The 18,643-nt window shown below is 43.7% G+C and overlaps 1 protein-coding gene across 3 annotated transcripts in view; it reads right to left on the reverse strand.

Annotated features, from left to right (window-relative positions):
* tmem201 (transmembrane protein 201) overlaps nucleotides 1-18,643 on the reverse strand; it is a 186,910-nt gene that overhangs the window by 33,561 nt on the left and 134,706 nt on the right. For all 3 annotated transcript variants that reach the window (XM_078557808.1, XM_078557809.1, XM_078557807.1), the window contains exon 8: nucleotides 7,101-7,172. In XM_078557808.1, coding sequence (XP_078413934.1) covers nucleotides 7,101-7,172 — 72 coding nt within the window. The remainder of the gene's footprint in view (nucleotides 1-7,100; nucleotides 7,173-18,643) is intronic.

Below are 18,643 nucleotides of genomic sequence, written 5' to 3' on the forward strand. Positions count from 1 at the left end.
TGTGGAGCTCCTGTGCTGTTTTGATTCAAGGAAAGTAGTGAGGTGATGGATTGAGGCACTCTTTAAGAAATAAAAACATGGCTCAACGTGCATCCAGTCCCTAAAACACGATCTATCGTTACACTATCAATCATACTTTGCCAATTGCTAATGTTCCAAGATTTGGTGTCGATATCTATAAGAATAGCACCTCGTGCTGTTCTTCAATCTAGTTGAGGAGTTCGAGCCATATCTGTGTCATTCGCTCTTTGTACTTGATTTTTAATGTTCTTCACTTTGTTAGGTCTGCCTTTCTTTGAAAACAAATAAAAACACTGCCTTCAGTTACGCATGTTAAAAAATATTCAACTTCTGTAATTCCCATTCTCAGCTGACATTCAAATGATGTCGTGTGGTATTGTTTTGGTAGTGTTTCAGCGTGGTGGTCAGTGTTGGGGGAAGGCGCGTGTGTTTCTTTGATAACATTTTCTTGGGTAGCTCACAGATGATATTTGCTTCTGTGGTACAATAATTATATGATGCGCAAGGCCCTCTTTTGTTTTAAAGATAACATCTCTGGGATAACTGAACAATTTTAACCATATTTTTGGCGTCTGTCTTTTCACGTGATGAGAATGTAGCTTTTCCACTTGACTGTCTCCCCAGGTGTGGTTTAATTAGAGAACATTGAACACAGTGCTTTTGTACACCTGTGTTTTCTTAGGCATGAGTTGTAAACACTTCAGCTAATTATTGCTATCGGCATTTCAATTATAATTATCATTTGAAATAGCCTGAATTTGTGTTTTAAATGCAGAGCTCCAAGGACCTATTCTTAAAAGGAACATTCACAGTCTATTGGGCTATCCCTAATTTGGGGCGACAGTGGCACAGTGTTAATGTCGCTGGACTAGTAACCCAGAGATAAAAACAAAAAACTGCAGATGCTGGAAATCCAAAACAAAAACAGAAACAGAAATACCTGGAAAAACTCAGCAGGTCTGGCAGCATTATTATCTAAAGGAATGTGCTAATTAAGAGTATAAGACAGGACAGATAAGGTAAGATAAGATAATATCACCACCTTCAACACCTCTTTGTTCTTTTGTCTGTGACAGCTTTTGGTTATCTCCACCTATCACTGGCTGCTTGTCCCATCCCCCCCCTTAAACCAGCTTATATTTCACCCCTTTCCTAATTTTACTTAGTTCTGTTGAAGGGTCATGAGGACTCGAAACGTCAACTCTTTTCTTCTCCGCCGATGCTGCCAGACCTGCTGAGTTTTTCCAGGTATTTCTGTTTCTGTTTTTGTTTTAGTAAGCCAGAGGCCCAGGGTAATGCTCTGGGGACCTGGGTTCAAATCCCACTGTGGCAGCTGGTGGAATTTAAATTCAATTAATAAATCCGGAATTGAAAGCCAGTCTCAGTAATGGTGACCATGAAACTATCGTCGACTGTCGGTAAAAACCCATCGGGTTCACTAATGCCCTTTAGGAAAGGGAATCTGCCGTCCTTACCCGGTCTGGCCTACATGTGACTCCAGACCCACAGCAACGTGGTTGACTCTGAACTGCCCTCTGAAATGGCCCTAGCAAGCCACTCAGTTCAAGGGCAATTAGGGATGGGCAACAAATGCTGGCCTTGCCAGTGATGCCCACATCTCATGAAATAGTTAAAAAAATAAAATTCTCTCTCTCTCTCTCTCTCTTGATCCCAGCTACAACTAAAGTTGGGATGAGAACACTATATTTTTGCCACTCTTATAAAGCATAGCTTTGCCCAGAAGCTTTGAATGTACGAGTGCCCAGGTCTGACGTCAATGTTGCAGACCAGGAGTCTCAGCGATGTCAAACACAAACACAGATGTCTACCATTTCCTCTAGTTCGGGGAGGATAGCAACTATTAGTTTCTTGGGGAACGAGAAAAATAGACTCAATGTCATCTTGACCTTGATAAAAGTTAGCAGCCAGCTCATCAACAACTCCAAAAACAATGCCTGAAATCTGTCAGCTTTTATTGCATTAGCAGGGCAAGGGAACAGAAGATAAAAATCTGTAGCATTCACACACAGCTTGATATTAATGCAGACTGGTTATTTATTCTAAAAGCAAAAAACTGCGGATGCTGGAAATCCAAAACAAAAATAAAAATACCTGGAAAAACTCAGCAGGTCCGACAGCCTCTGCGGAGAGGAACACAGTCAACGTTTCGAGTCCGTTCTGTTGACTCTGTTGAGGAGTCACGCGGACTCGAAATGTTGACTGTGTTCCTCTCCGCAGATGCTGTCGGACCTGCTGAGTTTTTCCAGGTATTTTTATTTTTGTTTTGGTTATTTATTTTGCTAATCTACCAGCTATCCTTACATCTGCATCAATTACAATTATATTCAAAGTGTTACATCAGTGTGAACATCCAATCATCCTCATTCTAAATTCCCATCTCTGCAATTATAATAGACTGAGCCTGTGTAACTCAGCATTATCAACAACACACACTGTCCAATTGGGGTGCTGAAATGCCACCACTGGTGGGAAGGTGTAATGACATAATGTCATAAGTTTACGGAGGTAGTTTCATGGCAAATGTGGGCATAGGGATTTAAAATGGAGACGCACAAACTAGGACACAATGTCCGATTTTCAATTGGGGACTGAATTAGATCTGCATGCTGGGTCCAATTATCTCTAACGTTGCTCCATTTGAAGACTACACTTGGTTTTGAATCCCCTGTCTGTAATGCCAGAGATCAACTATAACATATTGCAAGCATTATGTCCACATTCACTTTTCGTCAATCCCTTCCATTATAAGTTCTTATGCCAACATTTACAATGGAATCTGATGTCAACATGTCACACTGTCATTTGAGCTTCCTACAGGTGATGGAATCATAACACCACACTCCCCAACTGGCAGGAGGATTACAACATGACAAGTTTACACCCACAGCTACCATGATAAATGGGGCAAGTAAATCTCAAGGGTGAATTTAGCCTGATTTTTGCAGCCTGTGTGGAGGAAAAGGGCATGCAGTTAATATCGTTGCATTTGCTACTATCAATGTGGTTGACATGACTGTGTATTTCTGATTTGTTTGGGAGAGTTGACAGGTTATTTCACCCAGAGGCAGGTTAATAATGATAGGCCCGAAGGCAAATGCCAGAGAACTTAAACAGCTTATATTTCACCACATTTCTATTTCTCTTAGTTCTGATGAAGAGTCATATAGACTCAAAACATTAACTCTGTCTTCCTCTCCACAGAGGTTGTCAGACCTGCTGAGTTTTTCCAGCAATTTTTGTTTTTGTTTCAGAGGTTTCAGCTATTTTGCTTTGCCTTTGATCCAACTTTTTGTTGGAATTACCCAGTATTGAAGAAGGGGCTACTAAACAGCACTAAGTTTTTTATAAAAGCATGCTGTCAGAGGCTCCCTATTATACAAAGTGGGCACTATTATCAGTAGTATTACTGGGTTAAACTTTACACAATCCTGTGCAAACTGCAATACGCTCTGAGGCTGCGTTAGTCTTCAATTTCAGGAGAAGTTTTATCTACTTCTTAGGCAGTCCCTGGAGGACCAAGGATTGTTTACTTCCACTCTGGTTCAATGGGTCAGAGATGGCTGATAAATCCACTGCATGATCTGCAGACTCTGCCACATGCAGGGCAGGTGGTGCTTGAAGGGTCAGATAGATGAGGTGTTTGGAGGTTTGAGCACTCCCTCCAACACCCTGGCTTCACTGGTGTGTGCTCCCAGCAGTCTCTTGATGTGTTTGGAGCCTTCCCGAATGACCCTTCTCCATTTTGGTCGGTCACAAGCCAGAGGCTCCCATGATTCGATGGGGATGTTTGATCTCTTCATGGATTCTGCTGTCCTCCTTGGAGTCTCCTACCACAACTGAGTTTGAAGTAGAACAGTTCCTTTGGGAGTCGGGTAGGCAGGCATACGACCTACATGCTCGCCCAATGGAACCGGTTTTGAGTGATTAGCACCTCGAGGCTGGGCATGTTGGCTTGGGAGAGGTCACTGCTCCAGATTCAAGATCCAGATCCATTTACATGGCAGAAGTCAGGAGTGTGATGGAATACTCCCCACTTGCCTGGATGAGTGCGGCTCCCACAACTCAAGAAGCTTGACACCGTCCAGGACAAAGCAGCCCGCTTGTTTGGCACCCCATCCACAAACATTCACTCCCTCCACCACCGACACACAGTAGCAGCAGTGTGTACCATCTACAAGATGCACTGCAGGAATTCACCAAGGCTCCTTAGACAGCACCTCAAACCCATGACCACTACCATCTAGAAGGACAAAGGCAGCAGATAGATGGGAACACCACCGCCTAGAAGTTCCCCTCTAAGCCACTCACCATCCTGACTTGGAAATATCTCGCCGTTCCTTCACTGTCACTGGGTCAAAATCTTGGAACTCCCTTCCTAACAGCACTGTGGGTGCACCTACACCACAGGGACTGCAGCGGCTCAAGAAGGCAGCTCACCACCACCTTCTCAAGGGCAACTAGGGATGGGCAATAAATGCTGGCCCAGCCAGCGAAGCCTCAAGCTGTGAATGAATAAAAAACAACCCGTTGTTGGACATCTTTCTTGCCACTGGGTTTGGAGGACCTTGTGATTACACTGTACTTCTCCAGTGCTTTGAGGTGCCCCTGCTGTGGTCATTCAAGTTTCTGAAGCATATAGGAGCATGGGGCTCACTGCTTCCCAGTAAACCATGATCTTAGACTTGGGTTTGAAATCCTGGTCCTCAGTTGGCTGAAGGCGATCATGAATTTCATCACCTATATCTGCCTTCATCGAGCGGAGGTTCCCAAAATATGAAAAATGGTCCAAACTCTCCATGAAGTTTTATACTGTAACACTCTTTACATCTTTTCATCTTACCTTTGACCTAGACACAGTGACAGAGTTTGTTTTGGTGAGGAGGATTTATCCAATCTTACAAATCGTCCCTCTAGTTTGAAACATGGAGGGAGGGATTGATGTTATCTAGGGTTGAGTGCAGAATTAAAGGTTTATGCCTCTCTGCTTCATCTGTAGCATCGAGTACGAGTATCGTATGGTCTTCTGAAACCAGCAACTGCAGGCAGCATTTCTTACATTTTCTCAATAGAGCTATTCAGTCATGTCGCTTATCTTTTCCGTTTCTTCAACTTCCACGGTCCAAATACTATTTGGTGGTGCCCACAGTTTCAACCTTTTTTACCGTTACTTTCCTGTTATTGTAGCGTTCGAACCCTCGCAGCTTATCTGACCCCATCCATGCAAAAGCTGCCTCTGAAATCACCCAAGTCAAGGTAGTGAGAGAAATGGCCGAGATGGGTTCAAGACCTCATGATGTTTTCTAGACTTTGGGAACAACCTGACCAACTTCAATGGTCTTTTCTGGTCCTGTATGTGAAGTTCTCATGCAAGCAAAGCATATGGGATAAGTGCATCAAGCTTTGGTATTTACCGCACCCCATCTTACATGGTCCCTAACTAATTCCTGACTATCTGTAGAAAAATATTTCCATCGAGTGTCTGAATGGTCTGAAGCTCGGGAAGAGAGTCGAAACGTTAACTCTGTTTCTCTCTTCACAGATGCTGCCAGACCTGCTGATCTTTTCCAGCATTCTCTGTTTTTATTTCAGATTTCCGGCATCCACGGTATTTTGCTTTTATTCCATTAAGTGTCTGCTTAACAGGTAAGTGAGGCCCGGACATCACGTGGAGCATAAAGCTTCTCTTTTACAGATTAATTAGCGGAGACCATAGAATCACGGAATGGTTGTAACACCGAAGGAGGCCATTCTGTTGTGTCTTTGCAGACTTTCAGCAAGAGCAACCTCATCCCATCCCTGGGTCTTATCCCTGTAGACTGCAAACTTTAGGTAATTATCTAATTCTCCTTTCAAGGCCTCAGTAGAATCGGCCTCCACCACGCTCCCAGGCAGTGCATTCCAGATCCTAATCACTTGCTGCGTACAAAAGTCCTTCCTCGTGTCGTCTCCGGTTCTTTTGCCGAGTTTATGGAGGAAGATGTTCAAACTACTCAAACTAGGACTTTCATTTAAAAAGACTAAAAAAAGTCCTCTTCCAATATTCAAAAAGCACAAGGAGTGAAAGGAAACGCAGTCCGTGCGACAGGAAATATGACCAAAATTTCAGTGGGATAATTTCCGTTCTGCAGCCTCCTTTTATAATAAGCTCTATATTAAGCACGGTACCCAAAACCTCTACCTCAAAAGTGAGTGCACCATCAAGGAGGAAAGCTGAAGCCAAGTGCTTTATTCCACAGAATTTGTGATCCATCAGAGGGAGCATAAGATTTCTGCATCATATTATGGGGTGTGAGCTGTTTATATCAGTACTGTTTTAGTTAGAAAAACTGGATGTACCATTCTGAAGCCAAAATAATGGAGTTTATGCTTAGTAACGTAAGCACATTTCACTGGCTCAAAGACAATGCTCTTCCCAGAGTGAATGAGTGCTGCTGCCATACAGGGCGTTTGAAGACTGTTTATAATGCCAATATCTCAGACTCCCTGATTCTGATACATTACGTGCTGAGGAGATGAAGTAATTAGTTACTGATGTAGTAAGTCTGCAATCTACACTCGTCGTAAGCATACTAAATTTTCCTCTTCTGTCCAAAGAAACAGCGGGAGGTCATTCAGCCAATGAGATCATGACTGATCAGCGATCCAATTCCACATATCTGCCTTTGTCCTGTATCCTTTAGCTAATAAAACTCTATCAATCAATCTCAGACTTATAATTGATCTAGCATCAATTGCCATTTGTGGAAGAGAGTTCCAAACTTCTACCACCCTTTGTGTGTAGGAGTATTTCAGAATTTCATCCTTGAAAGGTCTGGTTCTAATTTTTTAGATTGTCCCCAAGTCCTAAACCCCCCAGCTAGCAGAAACGGTTTCTCCCAATTTATCCGGTTTCCCCTTAAAAACTTGAATCAAATCACGCCTTAACCTTAAATTTGTGTAATCTCTGATAATTTAACCCTTGGGAGTCCAGATGTCACCCACTCCTAGCGTAACTTCCTTTGCACTCACGTGTGTTTACAGCAATTTGAAAGATATTTTGGTTCTACAAATAGACATACCTGAAGGGGGTGAATCCTTGCCCACAGTTGTTTGGGATGGCGGACGACTCCCACTGAACAAATAGCCTGAATCTGTTAAAGAACATGAACATAAACTTTAGTTCCCAACCACTGGGTTTCACTTGAAACACTCAACAATTTTGGCTGCATACAATGTTTAAATATTGCAGTTGAACAGAAAAATTGGAAATAATTCAGAGATAATAAAATGAATCATTCCAAAGTTCAAGTTGCCACAGTAATCTGCCTCAATTATAGACAAGTTCAACTGATATAATTCACAGAAGCACACAGCACACTGACAGGCAGATAGAGATAAGCACTAATCCTCTACTTTTGTCAAGTTAGCATGTCGGTACATGAATGACTGATGAGAATGGTGAAGATGGCAGCCAATCCAACAAGTAATGAAATGTCAAATAACTTGAGCATTACAGCCATACTCGATGTCTAAGTACTGCTCATAAGAAATAAAACCGAGGCAATTTACCCTTAAGGATTCAATATATCCCGTATTACAATATATTAGAAGGAATTTTATTACTGTGGAGATTATATTTTAGATTGCGTTCATAGAGTCAGAGAATGGTACAGTACAGGAGACAGCCATTCGGTCCACTATGCATGTGCCAGCTCTTTGATAGAGCTATCTGATTAGTCTCACTCCCTTGCTCTTTCCCCATAGAATTATTTCCTTTCTTCAAATATTTATCTGTTTCTCTTTTGAATGTCACTACTAAATCTGTTTCTAACGCCCTTTCAGGCAGAACATGCCAAATCACAACAGCTCACTGTATAAACAAAAACATGTTTTCTCACGTTATCTCTGGTTCTTTTGCCAATCACCTTAAATCTGTGTCATCTAGTTATTGGCCCTTCTGCCAATGGAAACAGTTTCTCCTTACTTACTCTATCAAAGCCGTTCATGATTTTGAACGCCTCTATCAAATTTCCTCTTAAGCTTCTCAGCACTACAGAAAACAACCCCAGCTTCTCCAAACACTCCTTTCAGTTGAAGCAATGCTTCACTTGCACCTCCTTCAATTTGGTCTACTGCATTCGCTGCTCCCAATGTGATCTCCTCTACATTGGGGAGGCTAAATGCAGATTGGGTGACCGCTTTGCAGGACACCTTCACCCAGACCTTCCTGTCGCTTGTCATTTCTACACACCGCCCTGCTCTTATGCCCACATGTCTGTCCTTGGCCTGCTGCATGTTCCAGTGAAGCCCAACGTAAACTGGAGGAACAGCACCTCATCTTCCGATAAGGCACTTTACAGCCTTCCGGACTTAATGTTTCATTTTTTCATCCTTTTCCCCAAACACCCCCTCCCCCCACAGGGCCATCAGTCACTTATTTCTATCTTGTGCTTTCACAGAGCATTGACCCTTGTTCTGCTATTAACACCTTCTGCTATCTCACCTTTATGCCACTCTCAGCACCTTCTTCACTCTTTACCACCACCACCTTTGTCTTGTGTCGACATCTTTGTCAATCTCTCCTTAGCTGTCACCTATTCCTGACCTTCTATCTTGTTCCACCTGCTCCACCCCCTCTTAAACAGTATAAAATCCATCACATTTCTACTTCTCTTTAGCTCTGAAGAGGAGTCAGAAGGACTCAAAACGTTAACTCCGTTTCTCTCTCCACAGGGGCTACCAGACCTGCTGAGTTTTCCCAGCATTTTCTGTTTTTATTCCAGCTTCTCCAATCTCTCTGCATAACTGAAATTCATCATCCCAGGTATTATTCTAGTAAATTTCTTCCACACCCTCTCGATAAGGCTTTGGCATCCTTCCTTAAGCGTGGTGCCCAGAATTGAGCACAGTACTCTCACTGAGGCCTATGCAGTGTTTTTATAAAGGTTTAGAACAACTGCCTTGCTTTTGTATGCCATTCATCTACTATTAAAGCCAAGGATAGTGTATGTTTAACTAGAAAGGATGCATGATAGAGTGCTCAGGAACGTGACTGAGACAAGACTACGACTATCGGAAACAACTTGATATTTAATGCAGAGCAAACATCAAAAGTTTTTATTCTCTCCACAAGGTTGTCTACATCTAGCAAACATGTAGAAGGAATTAAAACCAGAAGTTATTCCGGCACTGTCTATATAACTACTCTTTTTTTTACAAAATATGTTCAGCACACTGTTTGTACCCCACCCCCACCCCCACCCCCACCACCCCTTCTTAAGACAGGGGATTCTGTTCCTAATATTGAAAACTGGAAACCGATTTATTTTGGTATCTACAATAGCAAAGGTGCAAAGTTACAGCAGAGAATTAAGGAGCATCGTAACTTTGGCTGTGGATGCTGCCAGTGCACATTATTCAGAGCCAAGGAGAATCATGACCGAAACAAAACCGTTTGAAGTTTGATTAAAACAGATCACCAAAGAGCAATAAGATACTGGCAGCCGTGCTGCACGTTCACAGGTTCATTTTCAATCCAGAAAGTGCACCTGATGCCGTGGTTAGTAGAATAATATTGATTGATGCAGTTTATTTCAGTCGCTTAACTCAAAACACCTTTAATGCATTAAATTCCCACCTATGAGCGTCGCCTCTTTCAAAACATCGGATAACTCAATTCTTATCCCTAAGTCGCAAATGACGTCCGAACGATCAATAGACTATAGATTTGGTCCAATTAAACAAAAGCAGGCACCCCCCTCCATTGCTGGAAGCTGTCGATATTAAGGGCGAGGTGGAGCTTTGGTGGCCGACTGTTCCGCAGCCCTTTGATCCACCTGGCATCTGACAGGTCACTTCAAAAGAGATGTATAGACCAAGTGAGGGTGACAAAAGGAAGTTTTCTTTCCGTGCTGTGTTGCATAGTACGGTCAAGTAACTGTAGGATAAACCGGAGAGTGTTTCCAAAAAAAACGTCTACATCAAACATTTGATACAATAGAACCTTTCACATTGTTCTGAGCAACAACATGTTTCCCCTGGAATTAAAGCAAAGCATTTTTGACATTCCTTGCGCCACGACTTTGCTGATGCTCCTTTCAGGTGCTGGGAACAGCTGGCGGGAAAATGAATGCGGCTGGTAATCCGCAGGAACCTTCATGCTGTCACAAAACAGGGGGGGAACAATGATCCCCAACACCTGCAGGTTAGAGGTCAAAGAGTCAATCTCTAAAGCATCTAGAGTTGAATGTTAGGACTAATCAGAGCACTGAAGGTGTCAAACTGGTGCGACGCTCTGTTCATTTCTTCATGTGCAGGTGTGAGCTGAGCCTGTGTTGAATGTAGTGCTCGGACCTTTAGCCTGTGTTTTTTTTTTCCAAAACTCTTAAAACAGATTTATCTCTTTCCTCACATAGTCAGTGAACCCTGTTGCCCCACACACATAGGAAGTGGTTAAAGGCAGAGAATACATTACTTGAGAAAAATGTGAATGATGGAACAGTTTGAGAAGCTAATGGTTGAGGGGGTGGGGTGGGTGGTGGGGGGAACTCAAGAAAGGTTTTCTGATATTTAACACAAGTAGTGCTGAATTTGAAAACTACTTAAAATATATGTTGGACCAGCTGAGTGTCACATGCCTGAGTTGAACTGTTCATTCTACTTCTGGCTAGGAGGGGGGAAAGGTGATTTGACAAAAAGTTTGCGCAACCACAAAAATGGTTGTTTTTGTTTTAAAACCAAAAAACAAGCAATTCAGGGAGACTTCCATAAACTCTAAGTAGCTACACTCTACTTGTTGACGTACAACAGCACACTGCAATGTGGTGTATCACTGGAACCCTCGAGTTGACTCCAGCACCCTCCTACACCCATGCTGTTGCACATCACTTCCCCCCCCCCATCTATTCACCACCATGCTACAACTCTTCAGGACATTCAGTAAACCCAGGAAAATAATGCCTCCCCCCTCCATCAGGGCTCGACACCACCTCAAGTCGGAAGGCCCTTTCGGACCCGCAAGCTTAACTTTCGACAACGCGTCCTCAACCCTGATGAAGCCTTGAAAGCCAAAACGGAGCTCACAATAGAACACTAACACCACACAGAACGCTAACACCACACGAAAACACCTGACATGACGGACCTCCAGCTTTGAATTTCCCACAAGCCATGCAGATGCGAATTCTCGATGGTCAATGGGAAATTAAAAATCTTCAGTGTGCGACTGTGGTCACCCAGAACAGGTACAGAGCATTTAAGACCAAATGCCCGATCCACAAATACAGAGGAGGCATAATAGCAAAGCATTCCACTACTCATGACAAAATTAACTGGCTTAACCGCCTGAATGTCAAACTGTAGTTCTTGCTCTACATATGAATCAGCCATAAGAAAGAAGTAAAAACCTGATGAACTAAACTCTTTCCATTTGAAGGTAACCAACTTCACCATGGATCTGTACCCAACGTGCACTTTCACTCATTGCTTCACTTCACTGTTTCCCCACCGACATCCTACACAACCTTTTCTAACTGATTCAAGACCACTGAAAATGTGTGTGAGAGACGCATGACCATTACTGAAATCCTGATTAGAGCACACATTTGCCAGTGGTAGGTTTGTGAACTATTACTGTTGGAGCTACATAGATGTTGAACGACTTAAAAACAAAACTTGCATTTATATAATGACCACAGGACATCCCAAAACACTTTACAGCCATTGAAGGACCTTTGAAGTGGCATCACTGTTGTAATGTAGGAAAGGTGGCAGCCAACTTGTGCACAGCAAGAGCCCACAAACAGCAATATGATAATGACCACATAATCTGCTTTCTGAGAGGTTTATTGAGGGATAAATATTGGTCAGGATACCGGGGTTAAATTCCCCAATTTTTCTCAAAATTGTGTGATGGGATCCTTTACATCCACCTAAAGCAGCAGACAGGACCTCGGTTTCATGTCTCACCTGAAAGACAGCACCTCTGACATATCAGCATTCCCTCGGTACTGCGCTGAAGTGCCAGCCCTAAGTTTTGTGCTCAAGTCTTGAACCCGGAGTGTTGCTAACCGAGCGATGGCTCAGGATACAATTAAGAAACTGAAACTGAGTTGAGATAAAGCAAAGGAGAAGAAAGCATAAGCAGAGAATCTATTCAGCTATAAATAGTATATATATATATACTTTTTAAAAGTTTGACTAACAAAATTTGAACTTGGGTAGGGGAGGGAAGCAGAGGAAGGGAAAATACATCCAAATAACTGTGATTTTTGATATTGCTCCACTTGGATAAGCAGAGGGAAAGCCATTTTCAGCATGGGGAGGGGGCGGTACAGAAGATGACTCGCATCAGACTTAAATAACCCGAGTGAACTGAGATTCTTGAAGACAAAGCCAAGAAAAGCATAAAAACATAAGACGGGATTCAAACTACAATCAAACACTTCTCATCAAATAATCAGCAAAGCTGGTCCCTGATTTCTGGAGACCCACAGCTTAAATACCACCATTCAAATCCAGCTGCATGGTGAAAAGGATGCAAAAAGAACAAATTAATTGACCATTCCTTTTAACGTGGCCATTGTTTTCCTTTCAAGTGAGAAGCAATGAGGGAAGATGATCCTTCCAGATCAGATAATCAGCAATTTCTGCTGACCCCCCCTGAGAAACCTATGCACGTTTCACCTGGCTCTGTGTGTTATATTGATCAGAACCATGTCAACAGCTTTTGTTCTCCAACTCTCTACTCCATTTATCACCATCTGCAACTGACAGGCCTTCAGAAAATAGGGGCTACAACCTACTGTAGCCTGCCAGACAAACTTGAACTCAAGCAAGGCTGTCAACTCCAAATCATAAATCTTTCTAGGGTCAACTGCTTGTCTTCAACTGTCACCCGCATACCAACATTTATCAAGCAAAATTGGCCTCTTCCCTGCTCTGTCCCCTTGAATGGGCTGATGCAAATTTAAGGTGCGACTTTCAGTTGAGAACCACAGGGTATTTTCACCAACTGGCTTTGTGCATCCCCTGAAGTTCATTCCTGAAGACTAAAAAACAACGGGAAATGTGAGCTTTAGGCAAAAAAAACTGTTCTGCGTTTTAAACAAAAGTTCATCACTACAATACTTTTGCAGAGTAGTTCGACGCAGTTTTTTTTTAAAAACAAACCTTCTTTCACAACATGGCCAGTCTTTTCTTATGGAAGGGGAGGAAAAAAACCCTCAGAGAGGTGGAAAATGAGCAAGAACTCTGTGAGAATGGGGATGAGGAGGTCCTGCCAATCTTAAATGGTGGGATCTCAATGAATTTAACGCCCGGCGAGCTGGCCAAATTGACAATCCGGTGGGCAGGGTCATCGGCGGCAGGAAGTCACAGCCAGAGGTCACTGGGAGGGCTAAGGCCCTGACTGGGCGGAGGAAAAGACAGTATCTGTGATCGGGAGGGGCAGGGTGACCAACTCTTGCGAAGGAAACTAAGGGGCAGCCTGCTACGGGCTGGGAGGCTGCCAGGGTTGTGGGAGCACAAATAGCGGGAGGACGATTGCGGCGAATGCATGAAATTTAAAGGTCCAAATTACTGGGCAAACGGGTCAGTGGACAATCCCATAAAATATGGGACAGTTGGTTACCCGGGGCCAGCGGGTGGTGGTGGGGAACAGGGTGGGAAGAGCAGGAGGTAGGTGGGTGGTGAGTTGGAGTTAAATTATGATTGTGGAGTGGTGGGGGTTGAGGCTGGGAGGCCTTCAATTGCACCTGTGGGTTTCCTGGCCCTTGGGAAATTTGAGAGACAATTGTGAAGTTTAAATCTGCCTCCTAATTGGGCAGTAGGAACCTTATTTAGCTTTATGAATGAGGTGTCCTACCTCCTCAAGGTAGGACACACTGACCTCCCAATATCTACCAATATAAAAAAAGGGGGCAGACAGGTGCATGGTTTATTGGAGACATGATCCTCGTATTTAACTCCTTAACTACCCTGCCCTCAGACCATCTTCCACTTGTCAGGTGGGTTAAGAGAAATTTTGTGCTCATGCCACTCTCAGACAGTGACAATCCCAAAGTAACCTTGCTAGACTTGTCTAAAATCAACCATCAAGGCTGCCATAGCTTTGACAGCTTGTGAATAAAAGAACCTGCATTTATACAGCATTTCTAATGTGGAAAATATGTCATGGCGGTTGAGAAAAGCAAACATCCTACTACTCCTATTCCAACGCTCCCGTCCTCCATTAACTTCAGCTCATCCAAAACTCTGCTGCCCATATCCTAACCGGTACAAGTCCCATTCATCCATCGCTCCTGTTCTCGCTTTGGGATTTCTCATTCTTCCTTCAAATTCCTCCATGACCCCTAATCCTCTCTAACCTGCAGCCCCACAGCCCTCATTGCCCTTCTCCATCTCCCATTCTAACCTGCTCCACCTTTGTTGGCCCTGCCTAGGCTCTAAGCTCCCCTTCCTAAGCCTCTCTACCTCTCTCCTTTAAGAAGCTCCTCAAAACCTACCTCTTTGACCAAGCTTTTGCTGACCTGTCCTAACATTTCTTTCTGTGGCTTGGTCCCAAATCTTGTTTGGTAACGCTCCCATGAAGTGCCTTGGGATATTTTATTATAATAAAGGTGCGATATAAGATTAAGATGTTGTTGTTGTATTGTTAGTTGGAGACAATGATGCAACAATGTGTTATAGAACTGCCCGTGTTCCCTTTACATAAACCCACTCTTTCATCTTGGGGAAATAAAGGGACGGAATGCAGCAAGGCCTGAGTTTGGAATTAGTTCCCCTGACTGATAAATTGCCAAATCCGATTTTAAATGACCGAGTCGGCCTGACATGGAGGCTTCGCATAAAGAGGGAGGCCTCCACAATCTTCTGACCCAACAAATGTTACCACAATAAAAACAGAAAATGCTGGAAAAAACTCAGCAGGTCTGGCAGCCTCTGTGGAGAAAGAAACCCAAGTTAACGTTTTCGAGTCCAATCCGACTCTCCTTCAGAATGATTCCACAATATCATTTGTTATCGATGATACCACAACTTTGCTAACCAGCTGCCAAAAAGGAGTGGGGAGTCTCCAAGCTGCACGAGCACTGCGCTATTCTCCCCTCGTGACAGCTGCCTCTGGTTGATTCACAAAAATAACATTGAAACAGTGAGTGTTTTGTGAATGACTGACCTTTGAACTCTGAAAATGGCCAGCACACCTCGAGAAGGCCTTTCTCAACAAACTTACTGAAAATCTGAAACCCTTCTTAAAAATACCCACCCTAAAATCCAGACAAGAAAAAACAGCCCCTCACCCCCCCACAACCCCAAACTATTTTATCCCTTTGTTGACATTCGGGAGGTGTTGCATGAACATTCAAATACAAATGTAGAGAGTAATTCTGTAATTCTCAAACGGTAATTACAACACCAGACTAAAATACTCCATAATTCACAGCAATCACTGAACTACAGAACTAGCAAATACTCATTCAAAAAGGTTAACAGAGGCTTCAGGTATAAAGTCAAATAACATTAGGTGGAACAATATTACACAAACTAGTGCAAATGCATAATCAGTGTTTGCTATTACAGCAAATATCTGACAATTAAATGACATGTGGTGCCACCACCAGGCTGTTGCCAGTGGAGCTGGTGTTCCAGGCAAACTACTTCACCTATTTAATTCTTTGTCCCTCATTCAAACCTTTCTTCCAGCTTCAACCCTGCTCCCAAACCACCACCCAACTCATTGCTGCTGCTATGGTTTCTCGGGGTGGTGACCTTACCCCCAGTGATGATTCCCACTGTTCGAGTATAGACAGCGTGTGTCAAGCAGGCTGTTTGTTCGTCACGCCCCTCACCCAAAGTTCCCCCAATGTGCCTTTTCTGGTCGGAGACTGTTGGGGTAACAATCTGTGCCTGACGCCCGGGATTATCGAGGACAATCTCTGCCCCAGGTCGGATCGGAATCCAAATGAGACACTTTCTGGTTTGTACGGCTTACTGTGACACCCAGTGGCGTTAGGCCATTGGCAGTGTGGGTGCAACCCGTTGAGCTTGAAAAAAATGGCATAAAAAGAGATGAATGGTCTTGTTTTAGTTCAAGTTGTCTCATTAAAAATTTAGTGACTGGAATAGACACACATCAATACACACACACACACACACACACACACACGCGCACTCACATGCGCTTGCACCCACACGCATGTGCATATACAGTGCTAATCTTTTTAACAGTTAGGTAGATATTAAAACTAACATTTAAATATAGTGTCAGATGAGAGGACTGCATATCCTGGAATATTACATTTAGTTCTCTACAACTGGCACGAAAACTAAAAGTAGGGGAAGCACAGGAGATTGAGGGCCAAACTCTGGAGATCAACAGTCACTGGAGATTCTCTCCCTATTCCTTCATTTGTTATTATAACAGTGACAGAGCTTCAAAACTAATCCATTGGTTGCCAATTGCTCTAGGACATCTTGAGGATGATCTATAAACACAAGTTCTCTCTTCCTTTAAATTCCGTCTTTCAAAACTGTTTATTGGATGAAACTTGAAATCGGGGCTCTGTCTGCCCTCTCAGGTGGACATAAAAGGGGAGGCGGCGGTGTAGTGGTAATGTCACCAGACTAGTAATCCAGAGGCCCAGGCTAATGCTCTGGGGTCACGGGTTCAAATCCCACCATGGCAGCTGGTGCAATTTAAATTAAATTAATAAATATGGAATTAAAAAGCCAACCTTGGTAATAATGGCCATGAAGCCATTGTTGATTGTTGTAAAAACCCATCTAGTTCACTAGGGATAGAAATCTGCCTTCCTTACCTGGTCTGGCCCACATGTGACTCCAGACCTACAGCAATGTGGTTGACTTTTAAATGCCCTCTGAAAGCAAGTCGTTCAGTTGTATCAATCCACTACAAAATCTATAGAAAGGAATGAAGCCAGATAGGTCACCCAGCATCGACCTAGGCACTGAAAATGACAACAGCAAACTCAGCCCTGTCGACCCTGCAAAGTTCTCCTTACTAATATATGGGGGCTTGTGCCAAAGTTGGGAGATCTGTCCCACAGTCAAGCAACAGCCTGACATAGTGATACTCATGGAATCGTACCTTACAGACAATGTCCCAGGCACCACCATCACCATCACCATCCCTGGGTGTGTCCGGTCCCATTGGCAGACATGGTGACACCGTGGTATACGGGGAGGGAGGGAGTAGCCATGGGAGTTCCCAACATCGACTCTGGACCCAATGAAGTCCCATGGCATGAGGTCTAACATGGGCAAGGAAACCTCCTGCTGATTATTACCTATTGTACTCCCTCAGCTGATGAATGAGTGCTCCTCCATGTTGAACACCGCTTGGAGGAAGCACTGAGGGTGGGAAGGGCACTGAATGTACTCTGGATGGGAGGCTTCAATGTCCATCACCAAGAGTGACTCAGTAGCACCACTACTGACTGAGCTGGCCAATTCCTAAAGGACATAGCTGCTGGACTGGGTCTGCGGCAGAATATAAAGGAACCAAGGGGGAAAAACTTACTTGATCTCAGCCTCACCAACCTGCCTGTCACAGATACCCATGACAGTATTGGTAGGAGTCACAATCCTAGTGGAGATAAAGTCCTGCCTTCACACTGAGGACATTGTGTTGTGTGGCACTACCACTGTGCTAAATGTGATAGATTTCGAACAGATCTAGCAACTCAAAACTGGGCATCCATGAGATGCTGTGGGCCACCAGCAGCAGCAGAATTGTATTCGACCACAAATTGTAACCTCATGGCCCGGCATATCCCCCACTCTACCATTATCATCAAGCCAGGGAATCAACCCTGGATCAATGAAGAGTGCAGGATGACATGCCAGGAGCAGCATACATAAAAATGAGATGTCAACCTGGTGAAACTGCAATGCAGGACTACTTGCATGCCAAACAGCAGAAGCAGTATGCAATAGACAGAGCTCAGCAATTCCATAACCAATAGATCAGATTAAGCTCTGCAGTCCTGCCACATCCAGTTGTGAATGGTGGTGGACAATTAAACAACTAACTGGAGGAGAAAGCTCCACAAATGTCCCCACCCTCAATGATGGAGGAGCCCGGTACATCAGTGCAAAAGATAAGGCTGAAGGATTTGCTACTAACTTCAGCCTGAGGTGTCGAGTGGATGATCCATCTCAGCTTCCTCCTGAGCTTCCCAGAATCACAGATGCCAGTCTTCGGCCGACTTGATTCACTCCATATGACATCAAGAAACAGCTGAATGGATATTGCAAAGGCTATGTCCCCTGGCAATATCAAGGCAACAGTACTGAAGATTTGTGCTCAAAAACAAGATGCACTCTTAGCCAAGCTGCTCCAGTGCAGCTACAACACTGGCATCTAGCTGGCAATGTGGAAAATTGCCCAGGTATGCCCTGTCCAAAAAAGCAGGACAATTCTCACCCAACCAATTACCGCCCCATCAGTCTACTCTCAATCATCAGCAAAGTGACGGGTCATTGGCAGTGCTATCAAGCAGCACTTACTCAGCAATAACCTACTCACTGACCCTCAGTTCGGGTTCCACCAGGGTCACTCAGCACCTGACATCATTACAGCCTTGGTTCAAACATGGACAAA

The sequence above is a fragment of the Cetorhinus maximus genome, chromosome 15, assembly GCF_964194155.1.
Source record: "Cetorhinus maximus chromosome 15, sCetMax3.hap1.1, whole genome shotgun sequence".
NCBI classification, from domain to species: domain Eukaryota; kingdom Metazoa; phylum Chordata; class Chondrichthyes; order Lamniformes; family Cetorhinidae; genus Cetorhinus; species Cetorhinus maximus.